The following is an 18,941-nucleotide window of genomic DNA, read 5'->3' as shown; positions in this document are numbered from 1 at the left end:
TCCCCTTCCTCCCTTCTGAAGTGATAGCAAGGGCTGTCTTCTTCGTGCGCCCCAGAGCTTTCCATGTACCATCTCTCGGCATGTCTACAATGACCACCATTATCTTCATCTCACAGAGGACAAAGCCAGAGCCCAGAAAAGAAGTGATTTTTCCAAGGACTTGCGGCTGGACAGGTAACAGAATTCTCTTCTATATCCTTTCCTTTGAACACTGTTTTAGTTACCTTATACTGGGTCAAAAATATCACAAAAAAATAAGTCCAAGAGAGGAAGGCTATACAGTTCAAGGTTATATTCCACCATGGCAGGAAAGGCATGGCAGCAGGTTCTTGAAGCAGATCTGGTCCCATTCAGTCCAACATGAGGACGCAGAGGGCGATAAATGCTGCTGCTCAGTCAGCTCACTCCTTCTTATACAGAACAGAACCCTAGCCATGGAATGGTGTTGCCCACCCATAGTTAAGACAAGTCTTCCAACTTCAGCTAACCTAATCAAAATAATCCCGGCCGCGGTCTTTCTCTGTTTCAGTGGAGGCAGCCATCTTGCTCTTGCTGCGTGCCGGTGTTGGGGGACCCCCCCTCCCCTTTCCCTACTTCAGATTCACCAACAGCATGAACCAAGAAAAGTTAGCCAAACTTCAGGCTCAGGTCCGGATAGGGGGCAAGGGTACAGCTTGCAGAAAGAAGAAGGTGGTACATAGAACAACGACAGCTGACGACAAAAAACTCCAGAGTTCTTTGAAAAAACTGGCTGTAAATAACATAGCTGGTATTGAAGAGGTGAACATGATCAAAGACGATGGAACAGTTATTCATTTCAACAATCCCAAAGTCCAAGCTTCCCTGTCCGCCAACACCTTTGCGATCACTGGTCATGCAGAAGCCAAACCAATTACAGAAATGCTTCCTGGAATATTAAGTCAGCTTGGGGCTGACAGCTTAACAAGCCTTAGAAAGTTAGCTGAACAGTTCCCATGGCAAGTGCTGGACAGCAAAGCTCCAAAGCCAGAAGACATTGATGAGGAGGAGGATGATGTTCCAGACCTTGTAGAAAACTTCGATGAAGCCTCGAAGAACGAGGCTAACTGAAATCCTTCCTGGGGGTTTGGAAGCTGGGGTGGACTGGATGGACGATCAGCTACGTGGTCCCAAAGCTTTGCAGACACAGGGAACATCCACTGTTACCAGTTCAGTGATATGGATATTTTGTATATTTTTTTTATTTTATTATTTTTTATTTTTTTTGTTCATTATTTATTTATTTATTTGAGAGCGACAGACACAGAGAGAAAGACAGATAGAGGGAGAGAGAGAGAATGGGCGCGCCAGGGCTTCCAGCCTCTGCAAACGAACTCCAGACGTGTGCGCCCCCTTGTGCATCTGGCTAACGTGGGACCTGGGGAACCGAGCCTTGAACCGGGGTCCTTAGGCTTCACAGGCAAGCGCTTAACCGCTAAGCCATCTCTCCAGCCCGATATTTTGTATATTAATGATGCTGTTTGTTCAACATTTTCTTGGTCATTTGATTTTTTTTTTTTTGCATTTTGCATTTTGCACTTCTTCCCAGGGTCTTTTCTTGCAGTCAAAATATGAAGCGCGTCGTTGCAGCTTGAGGGTATTTTGGGTTCTGAACCTTCTGTTATGGTTTGGGGGGGAGGGGTGCTCTTGGTGTACGTATGTATGTATGTATAGGTGTGCGTGTGAGTGTGTGTGCACAGTGGAGAGCAAATTGGAAAACAGCTCTATTTATCGTCTTCCTTCCCCCAGTAGAAATAAAACAAATCTTTACATTTGTTATTATTATTATTATTATTATTATTATTTTTGAATAATGCACTAGTCTAAAGTGAATATCTGATTTCGTATTTAAAGCGATTCTTGACCATTGGAGATTGGTATAACTGGCGTGGATAACTGTCATGTTATTTTTAATATTTCTCAGTGGAAACTGTCCTGAGGCACTTGTCTACCCAAGTGTTTTCTATCCCCAACTTCTTCCTTGTCCTGTTAACCTCTCCTGTCCCCCAAGTGGACCAGTCGGCCTTTCCTCCTCATCTCCTGCCTTGCTTGAGAAGGGTGCTGCCCATGTAGAGTTGAGCGAGTGCCTACTCCCCGATTTTGTAAGACTTCAGTTCCTCATCTTGAAGAACAGGTCCATCGTTAACCCTTTATTCCCCCTCATCTGACAGCTTGGGCAGACCTCAAACTGCAATAGCTAGCATATGCTTGCTAAATAACGACGCCGGCCTTATCCTGTGTCCTAGCTGTTCTGGGTCGCAGGCACCAGAAGGCTGCTTTTTCAGCAAGGCTGGAATTCAGAAGCCCCTTCTGAACGAGAAGAACTGGGGCCACAGGCCTCCCCTAGAGTCAGTGAGCATTCTGTGAAATGGTCCTTGCACCGGGAGGGTTTCTTCAGTCGTTCTCCTACTCTTGGCCTTGAACCTACCTCTGAGTTAGAGCTTATTAGTGATGATAACCGCTCACAACACCATCCTACATACTTGGAATAATGCTTTGGGGGAGCACTATAAAACACACTATTTTCTTTTTAAACCTCCTCTCAGAAGACTTGGAGTTGTATTCATTCACTCACGTTTTCTCTTGCTGTTTGATAAAAGCTTACCTTTTGCATATCAGCATTTCTTATAGACAGTATCTTAGGGTAAGAGTTTAAAATCTGTCCTTTCCTGGCCCATCCCCAAGCTGACTGCAGCTTACTCTCATGGCATGCCAACTTGTTTCAACCTAGTGACCTTCCCTTCCTAGCTAGTGCGAGACCAACAGCCCCAGGAGATCTACAGAGAGGAAGGCAATGATGCCCTCGTTTTTTTTTTGTTTGTTTGTTTGTTTTTCTGGTCAAACACTTTCCACTTTTATTTTAAATCTATTGGGTTTTCTTTTCCTGTTATGTTTTATATATTACATGGACTTAAGAAAGTAACGTTAATAAAATAATAATACAAAAGAAAAAAAATAATCCCTCTCAGGTGATTCTAGGTCCTCTCAAGTTGACACTCAATAAAAACCATCACAAATCATTAGAGTTGTATCTTCAGCCATTTACAGCTCATAGAACACTTTTAGTCTTCCCCCTTTCTCTGTGTGCATGTGAATATGTGTGTGCATGTATCCCTGTATGTGTGGTTCATGTATGTGTGCACATACGCATGTGAATGCATGTAGAAGCCAGAGGACAACTTCAAGTTTTGTTCATCAGGTGCCAGCCACCTTTATTGAGACAGTACCTTTCACCTGTCTGGAACTCACCAAGTAGGCTCTACTGGCTGGCCAGTGAGCCCCCCAGTATCCACTCATTTCTGCCTTCTCAGTACCAGGATTACAAGTGTGCACCATCATGTCATACTTTTTAAAGATGTGGGTCAGGGGGTCAAAGTCAAGTTATAATGCGTGTGAGGCAAGTACTTTACCAACTGAGCTATCTTCCCAGCCATTCTATTATTTCTGATTCAAAGATAATATCTTTCCCGTCTTTTCAAAATTTATATGCTAGAGTCCTAATGCCTCGGATCTCAAACTATGAAGTGATTTAGAAAAATATTTGCAGATGTGGTAAGTTAATATGACATCATACAGGATTGGTGAAAAACCTCATCTAACGTGATTTGTGTCTTTAGAAAACAGGAATTTTGGAGACAGATATATACAGGAGAGCAACAAATGAGACAAAGATAGTGACATGGGGGATGCATCTACAAACCAAGGCACGCCAGTGACTGCCAACAATACTGGAAGCTAAAACAGTCACAGACAGATCCTTGTTCACAGCCCTCAGAAGGAACCAACCCTGCTGATCCTTTGTTCTTCCCCAGTTTGGTCACCATATGGGAAGATGAGAAATTTTACTTGCTTAAGTTGCTCATCTTGCAGTACTTTGTTATAGCAGTCTCATCAGTCTAATGCAGAACTGCACTAAGAAATAGGGCCACTTTTCCATCTTATAGGAATAAGGAATAGGGAGATAAGGTGTTAGAGACCAACAGTTAGGAAGAAGGAGAGTTAAGAAAACTAACCAATAATTATACCATCCAACTAGAGGTGTGCCTGCAGAGAAGAGTGAGCTCCACAACGATAAGAATGTTTTGCAATTTACAAGGATTCAACATGCTACGGACTCCACGTTCTGCACAAGATCCATACAATTCTATGCAGTGCCAGGGAACCTGAGAGTTTCTTCATCTCTAATGGGAGAAATGAATGCTCAGATGTTGCTGATGGGTTCCCAGAGGTGGGAGTGGCGGTGATGTTCGTAGCGCATTAGCTTGATGGAATAGGGCCTTCCTTATGACACTCTCTGATGCGCAGGCATATGCTGGGATGCAAACACCTCTTCATTTGCAGCACAGCTACCCCTTTCATCTAGTCTAGTGAACAAGTCAGAATCCATGACTAACATATCATCACAGACACCTTGGAAAGTACTTAATGATGATCCTCCATTGCTATCTTGCAAGCAAGATGCATAAAGTGATTTCTCCACCAATTTCAAAGGCAAACGAAACATTTCCAGTCTTGGAAGCATCAGAATGCCCACCTGGCTCTGGCTCACAAGGAAGTCTAGGTTTATGATATCTTTTCATCCAAGTGACAGTTGAGGCAGGAATAGTCACTTTATTTGTGAAAGGACTGCATTTTGAGGTGAGCTTATGGCCTCCTAACAAGAAGTGCTACGCTGTGGAGAAACCTAACACTGCAATGGACCATGGACTTTGATGTGGATGGAACTGTTTGTCTTCAGTCTTTTTTGTGTATGTGTGGTTGGGGTGTGTATATGTGTGTATGTGCTCATGTGTGTGTTGGCGAGTATGTGTGCATGTGCAGGCCACAGGACAGCCTCAGGTGTCATCCTCAGGAATAGGATCCATTTGTCTTCTGAGTCTGGGTATCTCATTAACTTTGAGCTTACAGATTAGGCTACACTTGCTGGTCAGCAAGTTTCAGGTATTCCCAGCCCTCCCAGTGCTGGCATTACAGGCACACAGCACTGAGCATAGCATTTTGTGTGGTCTCTGGAGATCAAATTCAGGTTCTCATGTTTATAAAGCAAGGACTTTATCCACTGAGCTATCTCCCCAGCCACTGGTTTGAGTCTTAATGGGAGATGCTGCAGTCAGGATGATAGAAATGCTTCTTCTGGGTCCCCAGTAGCCTTTTGCCCTGTGTTATCTAGGGAGTCCTCTACTTTTAATATCTCAACTCTGTCATGGATAGGTGTGGACAATGCACTGTAATAGTTAACACTAAGCCATTCTTGTATGTCAAGAAATAGGTGAGGCAGCTTTTGTCTATTAGGTTATTAAATCCCACCTTTTAGGAAGTGAAGAAAGCTACCATTGCTTTCGATTTTTCACAGGTGGAATTCAGATCCATCCCGAATATATCTTACAGCTGGACCCCAAGATCTGTCTCCAGTGTTACCTCATCCAGCCAGGTAGCTAGAGTGAAGCTTTAATAAAACATTTAAGTGTATGGTGGGCATACAAACTATCATAGCATTCTAGCTGTTCCATCATTCTACACTCAACTAAGTGAAATTTTATGCTCTGCATAAATCTCTGTCTTTCTCTGTCTAGCTCATTGGCCAAGGTCGCACCCCTGCCAAGCTCTCTTCCCTTAATTTCACTTCTTACATATGGAATGTGTCCTTTGTGTCACCTTGGCTCCTCCTTGTGTATAGACCCAGGGCCTCTCACCATTTTATTTCCAAGGTTCAGTTGGTAGCCAAAATGGATAGGAAGCTACTCTGGATATATCTGCTGAGTGGATGATAAATTAGATTCTAGTCACCAATATAATGGCTTTCCACAAATGTAGTGGCCGAAGCCAACACAAACCTGTCCTCTTACAGTTCTGCAGGTGTAAAGTCTCAAATGGCCCAGAACTGAGGTGTAGGGTGGCTATGTTCCTTCTAGAGTCTCATTATCCTGACCTTTTCCAGTTCCTTCAGGCTCATCTCACTCCTGGGCTCATGGCCCTGTACCAAACCACCTTTCTTCCCTTTCTTCTACTATCCCAACTCCTTTCCCATCTCTGAGCCCTTGTTTGCCTTTTACAAGAACTCTTGTGAACACCATGGAGCCACCTCCATAATCCAGGGTCATTGCCTTGCCTTAAAACCACCTCTGCAAAGTCCTTTTGATGTACAGGGTAATACATTTGGAGACTAAGGATTTGGGTGGACATTTGTTTTGCTTGAGACAGGGTCTCACTCTGAAGCTCAAGCTGACTTAGAACTCAACTCACTACACAGCTCAGGCTGTCCTCAGTCAGACTCATGACAATCTTCTTGTTTCAGCCTCCCGAGTTCTGAGATTACCAGCATGTGCCACCACCCCTGATAGATGTGGATATCTTTAAGGAATGATAATTCAGCCCCCCATAGATGAGTGAACTGAGTCAAAGGTGTGCTGCAATTTCGTTGGTCTGCTGAACAACTTGGATTAGGGCCTGGGTAGGTGAACAGGAAGGCTTGTACCCATGATACTCAGATGTGTTTGGAATAAAACATGTGACTGGGACATGTTGGGGAATGTACATAGAAATGGGGAATGGGCATGTGTGGGGCAGAGGTTGAGTGATTATGCTGAACTGAAAGCTTAAGATTCAACTTAAGAAAAGAAGGACATGCAAGAGATGAAAAAAAAAAAGAGGTATAGAAACATAGAGAAAACATAGTGGTTGCTTCTGCAGCCTCTGGTTCCTCATCTGAAAACCGGGAGAGTGGAAGAGGTGCAGCAAGTGGTCTTCCAAGGATATCAGGAAGGACTGGGGCCAGGGATACAGACGTCCCAAGGATATGCCATGTTACCACCTCCCAAAGTCTCCCCGTACTCCAACTTTAAATATCCCTGCAATCACCTGTCTCAAGGTATAATGTATGTGTCTGATTTGAATCAGGTCTCCAATGGGTTTGTGTTTTTGAAATAGATGACTTGTTAATATTTTGTCTATTTGAGAAAGATGGAGGGAGGGAGAAGAGAGAATGGGCACACCAGGGCTTCTAGCCACAGCAAACTCCAGATGCATGCACCTCCTTATGCATCTGGCTTACATGGGTACTGGGGAATTGAACATGGGCCCCCAGGCTTCTCAGGCAAGCATCTTAACTGCTAAGCCATTTCTCCAAACCCTCATATATTTTTAATGTGTGTTCTCCAGCAGGTGGCCATTTGGGATGTGGAGCCTTGCTGTTGTGTTGCTAAAGGTGGGCTTAGGGGTGTTGTAGTCAGCTTCCTCTTGCCAAAACTCAGCATTCTTGCTGCTTTCTGCCAGCTGCTGTGGCAGGATGTGATATTCAGCCTCTGTTCTACAATCCTTCCTCAGCCATGCTGAAACCCACCCCCTCTAAGATTATAAGCCCAAATAAACCACTTCCTCCCACCACCTGCTTTGGGTTGGGTGTTTTGTCTCAGCAATGAGAAGGTAACTACAATAACATGGTATCTGCATGTGGGATTTAAACATACTTCATGTGCCATGCAATCCACCCATTCAATGTGTATGATTCCATGGTGTAAGTACATTCACAGACTCATACAAGTACCACCACCATTCATGTTAGGACATTTTTTATTCCTTCGAAAAGAAATCCCAGCCAGGCATGGTGGTGCACACTTTTAATCCCAGCACTCGGGAGGCAGAGGTAGAAGGATTGCTGTGAGTTCAAGGCCACCCTGAGACCCCAGAGTGCAGTCCTTCCCTATTCCTCATAATTCCCTACTCCACAGAATCACTAATCCACTTGCTAAGCAGCATTCCTCCAGACTTGGCTCCTGCTGGCTGTTTTTTTTTTTTTAAGATTTTTATTTATTTCTGTGATTATTTGAGAGTGACAGAGAGAGAAAGAGGCAGATAGAGAGTGAGGGAGAGAATGGGCGCGCCAGGGCTTTCAGCCACTGCAAACGAACTCCAGACGTGAGCGCCCCCTTGTGCATCTGGCTAAAGTGGGACCTGGGGAACTGAGCCTCGAACCAGGGTCCATAGGCTTCACAGGCAAGCGCTTAACCGCTAAGCCATCTCTCCAGCCCCCGCTGGCTGTTTTGCAGGCATTTGTACTGTGTCATGCCAAGCAGGCAGCTTGTACTAGCTATCAGCCTGCCTGCCCACTCATCCCTTCCTGACCAGTGCAGGTAAAGTTCTGCTCTCATCATGTTACCTGTGCTAAGTCAGTTCCCAGACAGCCTGTCTAGTGCTGGAAAGTGCTATATGAGCTACTAGGGGAAAATGGCCAAGAGTCTGAGCAACCAGAGGTCTAAGCTACTCAGAAGCAAACACCCTGACATGATGCACATGCCAGTACAATAGTGGCTTACAGCGTCAGTGGGTAACCAACAGCTTTCCGATTGGCTAAGACATCTGCTCAGTGTAAAGGAACCCATATCTAGAATTGGGAACCAGATCAGAATTCTATGGAAGCAAAGATTATGTTCTCCAGTGTCAAGCTCTGTGGTGGTTTGATTCAGGTGACCCCAATAAACTTGCGTGTTCTGAATGCTAGGTTCCCAGCTGATGGTGATTTGGGAATTAACACCTCCTGGAGGCAGTGTATTGTTGGGGGCAGGGTTATGGGTGTTATAGCCAGCTCCCCCTTGATAGTGTTTGGCACATTCTCCTGTTTCTGTTGTCCACCTGATGTTGGCCAGGGGGTGATGTCCACCCTCTGCTCATGCCATTGTTTTCCTCTGCTATCATGGAGCTTCCCCTTGAGTCTGTAAGCCAAAATAAACCTTTTCTCCCCCAAACTGCTCTTGTTCACGTGATTTATGCTGGCAATATGAACCTGACTACAATAGTAAAGTGGTACCGAGGCATGGAGTTGCTGCTAGACACCTGACTGTGTGCCTTTGGCCTGTTGTTGCTGATTTTCAAGAGGAATGTGGAAGGATTTGAAACCTCAGCCTAAGAGACTTCTTGCAGTGCTGTGTGTACAGCTTGATGGACTATTCTGGTCAGAGTTGAAAGAGCTGAAAGTAGTAAAATCTATGGCCTGTAAGGTTTAGCTTATGAGGGTGAGAGGCTGTTTTGCCTCTGTCCTGAGAATTTGTGCAGGGTTATATTGCATAGAAATAGACTGGTGTGAGCAGAGGGATATGACACAGAAATGAAATTTTGGGGTGAAATTGCTACCCATTCAGCTGCAATTGAGAGATTACAACCATTGAGATTGGACTGGCTGACCTGCACTGGGGTAACAGGAAGAATGACAATTTTGAAGGAGCCTGAATGCTCAAGGAGTGTTCTGTTCTTCAAAGTCTGCTTTATTCCCCTCTGAATTAACAAATTGGCACCCTACCTGGTATTGTGGAGTATCAGAAATGCAGGAAAGAGAGCGTCATTGAATTTTCAAGACTGTCTTGTGTTTTTGGAATGGTCTTGGGCAGTGAGAAGCAGATTTGCTGGATGTCTGTATGGAGACCCCATGGGACCATGAGTATGAACCATGGATTGCAGTGGAGACCTAGTGGAGATGCCAGGACCACGAGATGGCTGCTAAGGAAAGCTGCTGGTTCCATATGAAGTTTTCCAGGACTGTGAGTAGCCTAGATGGGGATGCAGAATTGGAACTCCACAGTCTTGTTGCTGGTTAGGATTATTGAACTTGGAGACTTGTGACTGACTAGAGTTGTTGGACTTGAAGCTACAGAATTTGATGGCTGCCCTGGTTGTTTTAAATTTTGTATTGGTTAAATATTTCTTTGTTATGCCTAATGCCATTTTTTGTGGTGTGAGTATGTATTCTGTGCCACTATGGGTTTTTTAGGATTTTTTTTGTGTTACGACTCAGTTAAAAGATCTTGGACTATGGGGATGTTTGAACATCATTGGAATTGATAAAAAAAAAATGGGGACTTTTAAGTTGGACTGAATGCATTGTATTTTACATCATGTATGGAGGTTGGCTTATGGGGGCTGGGGTGAAATGTGGTGGTTTGATTCAGGTGTCCCCTATAAACTTAGGTGTTCTAAATGCTAGGTTCCCAGCTCATGAAGATTTGGTAACTAATGCCTCTTGGAGGCAGTATATTGTTGGGGACAGGCTTATGGGAGTTATAGCCAGTTTACCCTTGCCAGTTTTTGGCACACTGTCCTGTTGCTATTGTCCTCCTGATGTTGGCCAGGGGGTGATGTCCACCCTCTGCTCATGCCATCATTTTCCCTGCCAACATGGAGCTTCCCCCTCAAGCCTGTAAGCAAAAATCAACCTCTTTTTTCTCAAAAGCTGTTCTTGTTTGGGTGATTTCTACCAGTAATGTGAGACTGACTGTAACATGCTCTCACTAGTCTTTGGCTAAAAGAGGGGTTACATATATCAAATTCTCCCTAAATTAATGGTGGTCATCCCATTTAAACTATGCTTTCACTCTCGGTTGGAGGATCTGTTCTTTTCCAGAAGGTAGCGAGACCAGAGGAGATAAACTACCCCTCACACCAGCCAAGCCACAGCTGAATCTACAGAGGAATTAGGGAGAAAAGCAAGAGTTCTGCTTCCATTCTGTTCATGATAATTAGTGCCAGGGTGTAGGAGATAGAGCCTGAGGATAGTTAACAACTACCAAAGCAGAGATCCAGATGCTTCTAAGAGCTAATCACTGAAGTAGAATTAAAACTCACCTACCATGGCTCAGGGAATTTTGCACAAGAGGGGGCAGGATGATGGTAAGAGCCACAAGTTGAGATATCATGACCAGAGGCATCTCCCCCCTCCCAAATACTACTCCCACAGTGCATAAACTACAACCCCATGGGGAATACCTGCAAGTCCACTGAGGAGTGTCCCCAGTGGAATGAGGGCAGGAATGAGGGAAAAGAGGATGTATCCATACAAAACAACTTGTTAATAATAATAAAAAACACTTAAACAAAAAGAAATCCCTTCTTGCAAAGTCATCAGTGATCGTATGTCTAACCCAAAGGTGCCTCCTCTGGTCACCTCTTAACAGCAGCAGCAGCCAAGGGGAATAGCCTGTCAGATGGTGCTGATAGTTCCTCTTATGCTCCCTGAGGACACCCCATCCTCTGCTTGCTGAGTGAAAGGCGGGGCCTGGCCTTTTCCTCCATCGTAGAGAAGTGAATGCCCTACCATGAGCTTAAGTATCACTAGCTGTACTTTGGGCAACTTCATCTGTGTGCATCTCCATTCCTCTCCTGTGTCATAGCAACTGTAACAGCAGCCACCACGCAGGGTCATCATGCAGACTGCATGAATTAGTTAAAGTTAAAGACTGAGGAAAGCATTTGGTGCCATGCTTGTTCTGAGCTAAATGACTCTCAATATTATTTAGTTCGTTGTTTTTGTTCAGTGAGTTTATTTGTTGCAATTTTTCCAGCAACTTGTATGCATTAGACTTCTCTAAGGTTTGGATATTCACCAAATTCAAGTATAAGCAGGGATTTTGAGCAGTTAAGTATCTCCAGAACCTCATATAAGTTTAGTATAACAGTTCCTGAGGTCTTTGGGTTACTGGAGTTTAAAAGGGCTAACATGTGAAGCACTTAGATGCCTGGCACATAAGAATCTTCTAGAAATATTGGTGGCCATAGTTATCTAGACCTCTTCTCTCACTTGCACATGGCGGGGGGGTTGAGCTGTCTGGGGATGTCTCCATCTGCTATTCTTGTAGCACTTTTGATCACACTCACATATGGGCTCACCACATTTCTCACAAAAGCTTTGATACTCATACCTGGGCATGTGTTTCAGAGAGTGGGCTTTATCATCTGTTTTGGAATTTTGCAAGTGTGTATGTGTTTATGTATGTAAAGGAAGTGTGTGTGCAGGTGCACATGCTCAAGTGTGTGCACATGTGTGGAGGCCAGAGGTCAATGTTAAGTGTCATCCTTAATTGCTCTTCACCTTGTCTTTTTTTTTGTTTGTTTGTTTTTTGAGGTAGGGTCTCACTATAGCCCAGGCTGACCTGTGTCTCAGGGCGGCCTCGAACTCTCAGCAATCCTCCTACCTCTACCTCCAGAGTGCTGGGATTAAAGGTGTGCACCACCATGCCTGGCCTTTTTTTTTGTTGTTGTTAAGGTAGGGTCTCACTCTAGTCCAGACTGACCTGTAACTCACTATGCAGTCTCAGGGTGGCCTCGAACTCATGGCAATCCTCCTACCTCTGCCTCCTGAGTGCTGGGATTAAAGGTGTGTGCCACCACACCTGGCTCTACCTTGTCTTTTAAAGACAAGGTCTCCCACAAAGTCTGGAGTTCAGCAGTCTGGCTAGTTTAGCCAATCAGCTTGCCTTGGGGATCTGCGTATGTCAGCTCAGCTTCCCGAGCATGGGGATTACAAATGTGCACCGCCACTCTCAGCATTAACATGGGTTTTAGTGGTCCAAACTCAGGCTCTCATGCTAGCATGGAAAGTATTTTATCAACTGAAACAACACTCAAGTTCCAGGCTTCATTGTCTCTTAACTTTCTAGTTACATGTGGAGTTGAAGCCTGTTGGTTGCTATTTAAAAATTTACAATCCCCTCTCCTTCTGGCAACCTTGTTTCCTGGGTAATGCCACCCTCTCCTTTTGACTGCTGCCACACATCAATCTCCTGTTACCCAGCTACCTTCTTGTCTCGGAGCTAAGAAGAGCACTATGAGGCTCAGCATCCTTCCTTTCTTTCCTTTCATTCATACTCTGAGACAAAGTTACCTGGTTAGGGTTTGTGGTGGCTGCAAATGAAAGACACAGATACAGTCAAGCCACAAGAGCTAAAAGAATAGGTTATACGTAATGAGAGATTAGGAACACTTACATCAAATATGTGATTAGGCAGTGACCCTTGCTACAGGTTCAGGAGAGAGAGAGAGAGAGAGAGAGAGAGAGAGAGAGAGAGAGAGAGAGAGAAGCAGCCAGGCTAGTATGCTGCAGAGACAAATTATTTCCTGTGTTCAAGCAGAATGATGACATCCAGAAGAACTTTGTACAATGATAGATATATTCTACAATTCTCCTGCCCAGTATGATGGCCATTAGCCACATGTGGTTTTTAAGCCTGAAAATGTGGTAAATGTCTCCAAGGAAAGTTTAAACTTAAAACAGCTATATGCGATTTGTCATATCAGACAAGAGTGCAGCCGCAGAATTTGATTAGAATCATGTTGTAAAATCCTACAGACAGTGTCTTCAATACAGAATTAAAAACTCAAAGTCTCCATGAAACTTCAGTGTATCAGTAACTGGCAAATGGGTGAAGATGATATAGTCCAGGTACATACATACATACATACATTAAATTTGTCAAAGTGCTGAGAACAAGTGACTATTCAGTGTTAAGCAGTTTATTTTATTGTTATTTATTTATTTGACAGAGAGAAAGAGAGAATGAATGGGCCCACCAGGGCCTCCAGCTACTGCAAACGAACTCCAGATGTGTGTGCCCTTGTACATCTGACTAACATGGGTCCTGGGGAATTGACCAGAGGTCCTTTGGTTTTGCAGGTGAATGCCTTCACCACTAAGCCATTCCTCCAGCCCCAGGTACATATTTTTTATGTTGTTGCTTATTTTTTGAGGTAATGTCATCTATAGCCCAAATTGACCTGAAACTCATTATATAGCTAAAGTTGGCCTTAAACTCCTGATCCTCTATTCTTCACCTCTTAAGTAAAAGGATTATAAGTATGTGGTACCATGATCACCTTACTGTTTTTTTTTTCTTTTCAGCTTATTTTTATTTATTTATTTGAGAGCAACAGACAGGGAGAGAGAGAGAGAGGGAGGGAGAGAGAGAATGGATGTGCCAGGGCCTTCAGCCACTGCAAATAAACTCCAGATGCATGGGCCACCTTGCACATCTGGCTTACATGGGTCCTGGGGAATTGAGCCTCCAACCAAGGTTCTTAGCTTCACAGGGAAGCGCTTAACCACTAAGCAGTCTCTCCAGTCCACCTTACTGTTTTTGCAATAGGGTTATACCATGTAACCCAAACTGACCTAGAGCTTACTTTGTAGCTAGGTGTGAACTCATGATTCCCCTACCTCAGCCTCCTTAGTAATGAGATCATAGGCATGCACCATCAAGCCCCTTATCAGGTGTGTAATCTTATACAAACCATCCCTGGGACCAGGCTGAGCCTCACAGAGCTGGGGAGGAAATGGCACCACACTTTCTAGTAGTAACCAATCACCAGATGTGAACTCAAAAGTCTGCTACCAGGAAGAGAACAGGTCTTTGATTAGACCCCACACACTAAACCTTACTTCCTCTCTCCTGTTAACCCAGAGCTTTCTTACTGGCCCACTTTCCTTACTTATACTTGTGATTTTATTCATGCTATTCTGCTATTGGCAATATCATTTTTTTGACTCCAACATCACCTAAATGATTTCTATCCTTCCAGTCTCCACCAAGCTCCATGTTAGTCCTAACTCATCTGTGAATGTTCATTTTTTATCCACATTGCTCTCTTTTGATGTCAAATACAGGAACCCATCATCAACTACTAAGTTTTCATCTAGTTCCTTTATAGGCTCATAGGGTTTAGTTTGTTTCAAAGACTAAATCATAGGCTTAAGGGCAGGGAACAGGTTGTAATTTCTGTAGAGTTGACATTCTAAACCAGTATGAGCACATAGTAGGTGTTTGTATCAGTTTTTTTCCTTGTCAGTGTGACCTAAGAGCAACTTAAGGAAGAAAGGGCTTAGTACATCCTGGCAGCGAGGGCATGGCAGTAGGAGTGTGTGATTTCATCCACAGTCAGGAAGCAGAGAGAGATGGGTGCTCGTGCCCAGCCAGCCTGCTTCCCTGTATTCCCTCAGGGCTCCCCATTCCTGTGCTTTCCACACTCAAGGTGGGTCTTCCTTCCTCATTCCACTCTCTCTGGAAATACCCTCATTCACATGCCCAGGGGTGTGCCCCCTAGGTGATTCCAAATCCTATTAAATTGACAGTGAAGACCATAACTGTGTTTAGATAATGATGGCTGCTTAGATGACAAACTCAAGTGTTCTGTTCCTTTCCCACATTTAAACTGTGAGGTTAACCGACCCCACCTTAATATACAATGGTACATTTAGTATCTGGAATCAATCCTGAGGCTTCAGTATCTCTACTGTGTTTTATGTATTAAATTTACAATAAAGTCCTAGACAGATGGCTAAAAAGGAACCTTAACCATCTACGATATTATTAAATCTTGTCGGAGGGCTCAGAGAGCCCAAGAAAATCTTCTTTTAATCCCTGTGGGCTTTATATTCTATAAATGGAGTTATAGAGATGGTCTGAGAAGCAATTTTGTGCAGGCATTTACCAAAGGGGAGGGGAAAAATCATTAAAGCCCTTCTTCAGAGATTCTCAAGCAATAAGCAGGCTGCACTGCTTTCAAGCCCAGAAGGGCTGCGTGGGCGTGATAAACTGCCACATTTGGCCCAACTGCAGCTCTTAACAGATGTCTGTAAATATTGTAGAAAAGAACCTCCAGAAAGTTGGTGGGTGTTGCTGATGAGTGGCTGTGGAGGCTTTGTTGGCAAACAGGCTGCAGCTGTCTGTCTCCCTTCTGTGGCAAGCCAGCCTACTGCAGGGATCACAGTTCCATTGTTTTTCGGGTGGCTGCATTAACCACCAGAGTTTCTCTTTGAGTTTTGATCTTGAGATGGTCTCCTGTAGCCCCTGCTGGCCTCTAAATTGCAAGGTAGCCACGGGAGACCTTAGACTTCTAAACTTCTTGCCTCTATCTCCTCAGTGCTGGGATTATAGGCATGTACCACCATGCCTGGTATATCCAACGTAGGGCATAGAAGCCAGGGCTTCAGGTATGCTAGGCAAGCACTCTATCTTCTGAGCTACTTCCTTAGCCATAGTTCTCAACTAGGAGCAATTTTGTCCCCTGCTTTGTCCCACCCAGTGGACCATGTGTAGAGGCACTTTTATTGTCAAAGTAGACAGATGCTACTGGCATCTATGGGAAGAATGGGAAGAAGACAAGGATGTCACTAACTATGCTACAGTGCCCAGGTCAGCTCCCCACTATGACTAAGAATTTTCTAGACCAAAATATCAATTAGGTCCAGCCCGAGAAAACTGCATTTTAAAGTAATAGATCTTTTAAAAAGTTTGGGTTGGGCTGGGGAAACAGCTTAGTGGTTATGGTGTTTACCTGTGAAGCCTAAGGACCCTGGTTCAGTTCCCCAGGTCCCATGTAAGCCGGATGCACAAGGGGGCACATGCATCTGGAGTTTGTTTGTAGTGGCTGGAGGCCCTGGCTCTCTCAGTCTCTTTTTCTCTCTGCCTCTTCCTCTCTCTCAAATAAATAAATAAATAAATGAGTAAATAAATAAAATAGTAAAAATAAGTTTGGGTTGTTTATTTGTAGGTCTCAATTCATTCAGCAAATATTTATCAGGAAACATCGTATGTCCCACTAGCTATGTTTCTGTGTGTTGGGGGGGGGGGTTACTAATGTATATACTGACTGAGCACCCACTGTGCCAGGCACTGGGTTCTGGACCACCAAGGTGTATATCTTTCCTCACACAGGGCTTTCTTTCTAGTGGAAATGAGCATGTTAGCAGAAGTACACAAGCGTGCAAATGCACAAAGATAGTAGAGACAGTGATGGTGGAGACTGCTAAGCAGTTAAGGGGCAAGGATGACCATGCAGAGGTGGCTTCTTGATCCTACTGAAGCCAAGACATGAGTAAGGATAAGGAAGGCCTGCAAAATTCAGGAGGATGAGTATTTAAAGCAGAGGAAGCAACTGGTTAAGAGGATCCAGACAGAGGGTATAGGTGGATTTAAAGATCTTGGGACTGGAGAGATGGCTTAGCGGTTAAGCGCTTGCCTGTGAAGCCGAAGGACCCCGGTTCGAGGCTCGGTTCCCCAGGTCCCACGTTAGCCAGATGCACAAGGGGGCGCACGCATCTGGAGTTCGTTTGCAGAGGCTGGAAGCCCTGGCGCGCCCATTCTCTCTCTCTCCCTCTACCTGTCTTTCTCTCTGTGTCTGTCGCTCTCAAATAAAAAAAAAAAAAAATTAAAGATCTAATGTCTGCAAGCTGCTGAAGCGTGGGTGGGGGGAGAGGAAGTGGGGACATGGAGCATGATAGGACGGGCACGGGTCAAGTGGGACAGGTCCTGACGGACCTCCAAAAGCAAGTAATTTAGACTGAGTTTCAGGTTCAGTGGTGGGGAGGTGGCTTTCAGCAAACTGGAACATGGTCTTGGTTAGGTTTTGCCAAATCCACTTGGAGAATGCCCTGCAGAGGGAAAGATGGAAGGGATGGGCCAGTGTAGTCCAGACAACAGCACTAAGAGTGGGGATGAGAGAAGCATGGAGACTTGAGGTCACATGGTTCATGTATGCCGTAGTCAAGCGAGATGTCAGCTGTGGCATGCCCGTCTTGAGCACTTTTGCTCAGCATCCTGGATAGACTTAGTCCTAAAGCCAGTCCTGACTTAACTCCAGCACACACTGAGCTCCAGCATTTCCCTAGCAGCACACACTGAGCTCCAGTATTTCCCTAGCTGCTGCCTTACACAACCATCTATACCTACTCAGACCCTCCCCACAGCCAGTGTGGCTTCCCACCAGGAGGCTTCCTGAAAGCATGACCTTCCCGTTCCTTAGTTACATCGAGCTGTTCTTGACTACCTGTCATTACCCAGTACTCCGTCTAGCAACTCCACCTCCTTCCTGGGCAGATAAGGCCCTGAAGGCTAGGGGCAGCCCCTCCTGACTTCTGTGGTGCTGGGAGTAGAATACACGTTTCCATGCAGCCCATCCTTGTCGCCCTGCCCAGCTTCTTGCACCAGCCCTGTTTGGCTCAGAATTCACCTGTGGAATTCAGTGAAATATCCTGTTCTCATGTTTGCTTTTGGGGGAATGTCTTTGTTAAAAATACATTTCCTTTAGCGTTTATACGCTCTTCATACCCAAGTTCAAAGGTCCAACAGACCTTCCTTCTTTTGAGTCACTTTGCCACAGGCATTTTTACAGGTCATCGTATTACCCCAAAGAGGTTTTCAGAGGATAAAAAAAGTTACCCTTTTAAAACACAAAACACATATATAGAACATAAACACACATACACACACACACTTAAAATTTCACAGAGGGTTCATTAGGCAAAAACTTCTTGAAAAGCTCTTAGAGAGGTGAGAAAAACAAAGAAATTGAGAAACACTTCCCTGTGGGAACTTAATCTTCCTGCTCCACTTAGGTGGTGGTTTGAATACATGGCCCCCCTAGACTCAGGCCTTTCTGATTAAAATTAAACTCTCTAATTAGGTGCCCTGCAGGCAGATCCCTGCCTGCTGCAAGAGGCAGGTCACTGTGGCCAGATCTTTAGTCCAGCCCTACAAGATGTGTTCAGGGGTACTTTGAGTTCTGGCTGTTTGTGCTTGTGGGTGCCGGATGCTGCTTCTCTATAAGGAATGTATGGAATTGAACCAGCTTCTTCTACAATGATGGTACTTGCCCTGGGTTCTGTAAGCCTGGAATAACCTTTTCCTACTTCTGGTTAGATGTTTGTCCTAGTGACATAAAGGTAACTGCAACAACTTACCAACATGCATCCCAACTTATTTGCTGTTATAATTTGAAGCACAGGCCCGTGTTTTGATGTGTGTTGCCCAGTGGGAGGCCCTATTTTCAGAGGCTGTACAACCTTTAGGAGGCTGAGCCTAGCTGGTGTAGACCACGGGGGTGAGCATTTGAGGGTTACAACTGGCTCCTGATTCTGGCCTTGCTCTCTGATTCCTGATTTGCAATGTTGCAACAGTCTCTGTTACATGTTCCCACTGCTGTGAACTGAGCTGTCGAGTGCCACGATGGACTGAAACCCTCTATTAGCATGAGCCAATCTTTCCTTTTCAAGTTGTTTCTGTCAGGCATTTTGGTCACAGTAATGGGAAAGAAGCCCTTGCTTCCAAGAACTTATTACAAGTGACAATTTCTCTGCGCATTTTTATCTACATCAGTATTTTTATCCC

General features: G+C 44.6%; 2 protein-coding genes across 2 annotated transcripts in view; one reads left to right on the top strand and one right to left on the bottom strand.

Annotated features, from left to right (window-relative positions):
* Positions 1-18,941, bottom strand: part of Vat1l (vesicle amine transport 1 like) — a 209,189-nt gene that overhangs the window by 65,388 nt on the left and 124,860 nt on the right. The window lies entirely within an intron of this gene.
* LOC105944081 (transcription factor BTF3 homolog 4-like) lies at positions 517-1,192 on the top strand. The gene has a single exon (XM_045132120.1). The coding sequence runs from the start codon at positions 613-615 to the stop codon at positions 1,087-1,089; it is 477 nt and encodes a 158-aa protein (XP_044988055.1). The 5' UTR covers positions 517-612; the 3' UTR covers positions 1,090-1,192.

This window comes from Jaculus jaculus, chromosome 1 (genome assembly GCF_020740685.1).
Source record: "Jaculus jaculus isolate mJacJac1 chromosome 1, mJacJac1.mat.Y.cur, whole genome shotgun sequence".
Lineage (NCBI taxonomy): Eukaryota > Metazoa > Chordata > Mammalia > Rodentia > Dipodidae > Jaculus > Jaculus jaculus.
Note: the sequence above shows the minus strand (reverse complement) of the source record. Positions and strands in the feature narration are given on the sequence as shown.

Coding starts and splice junctions, on each gene's coding strand:
- LOC105944081 (XM_045132120.1), top strand. CDS start 613: ATGAACCAAGAAAAGTTAGCCAAACTTCAGGCTCAGGTCCGGATAGGG.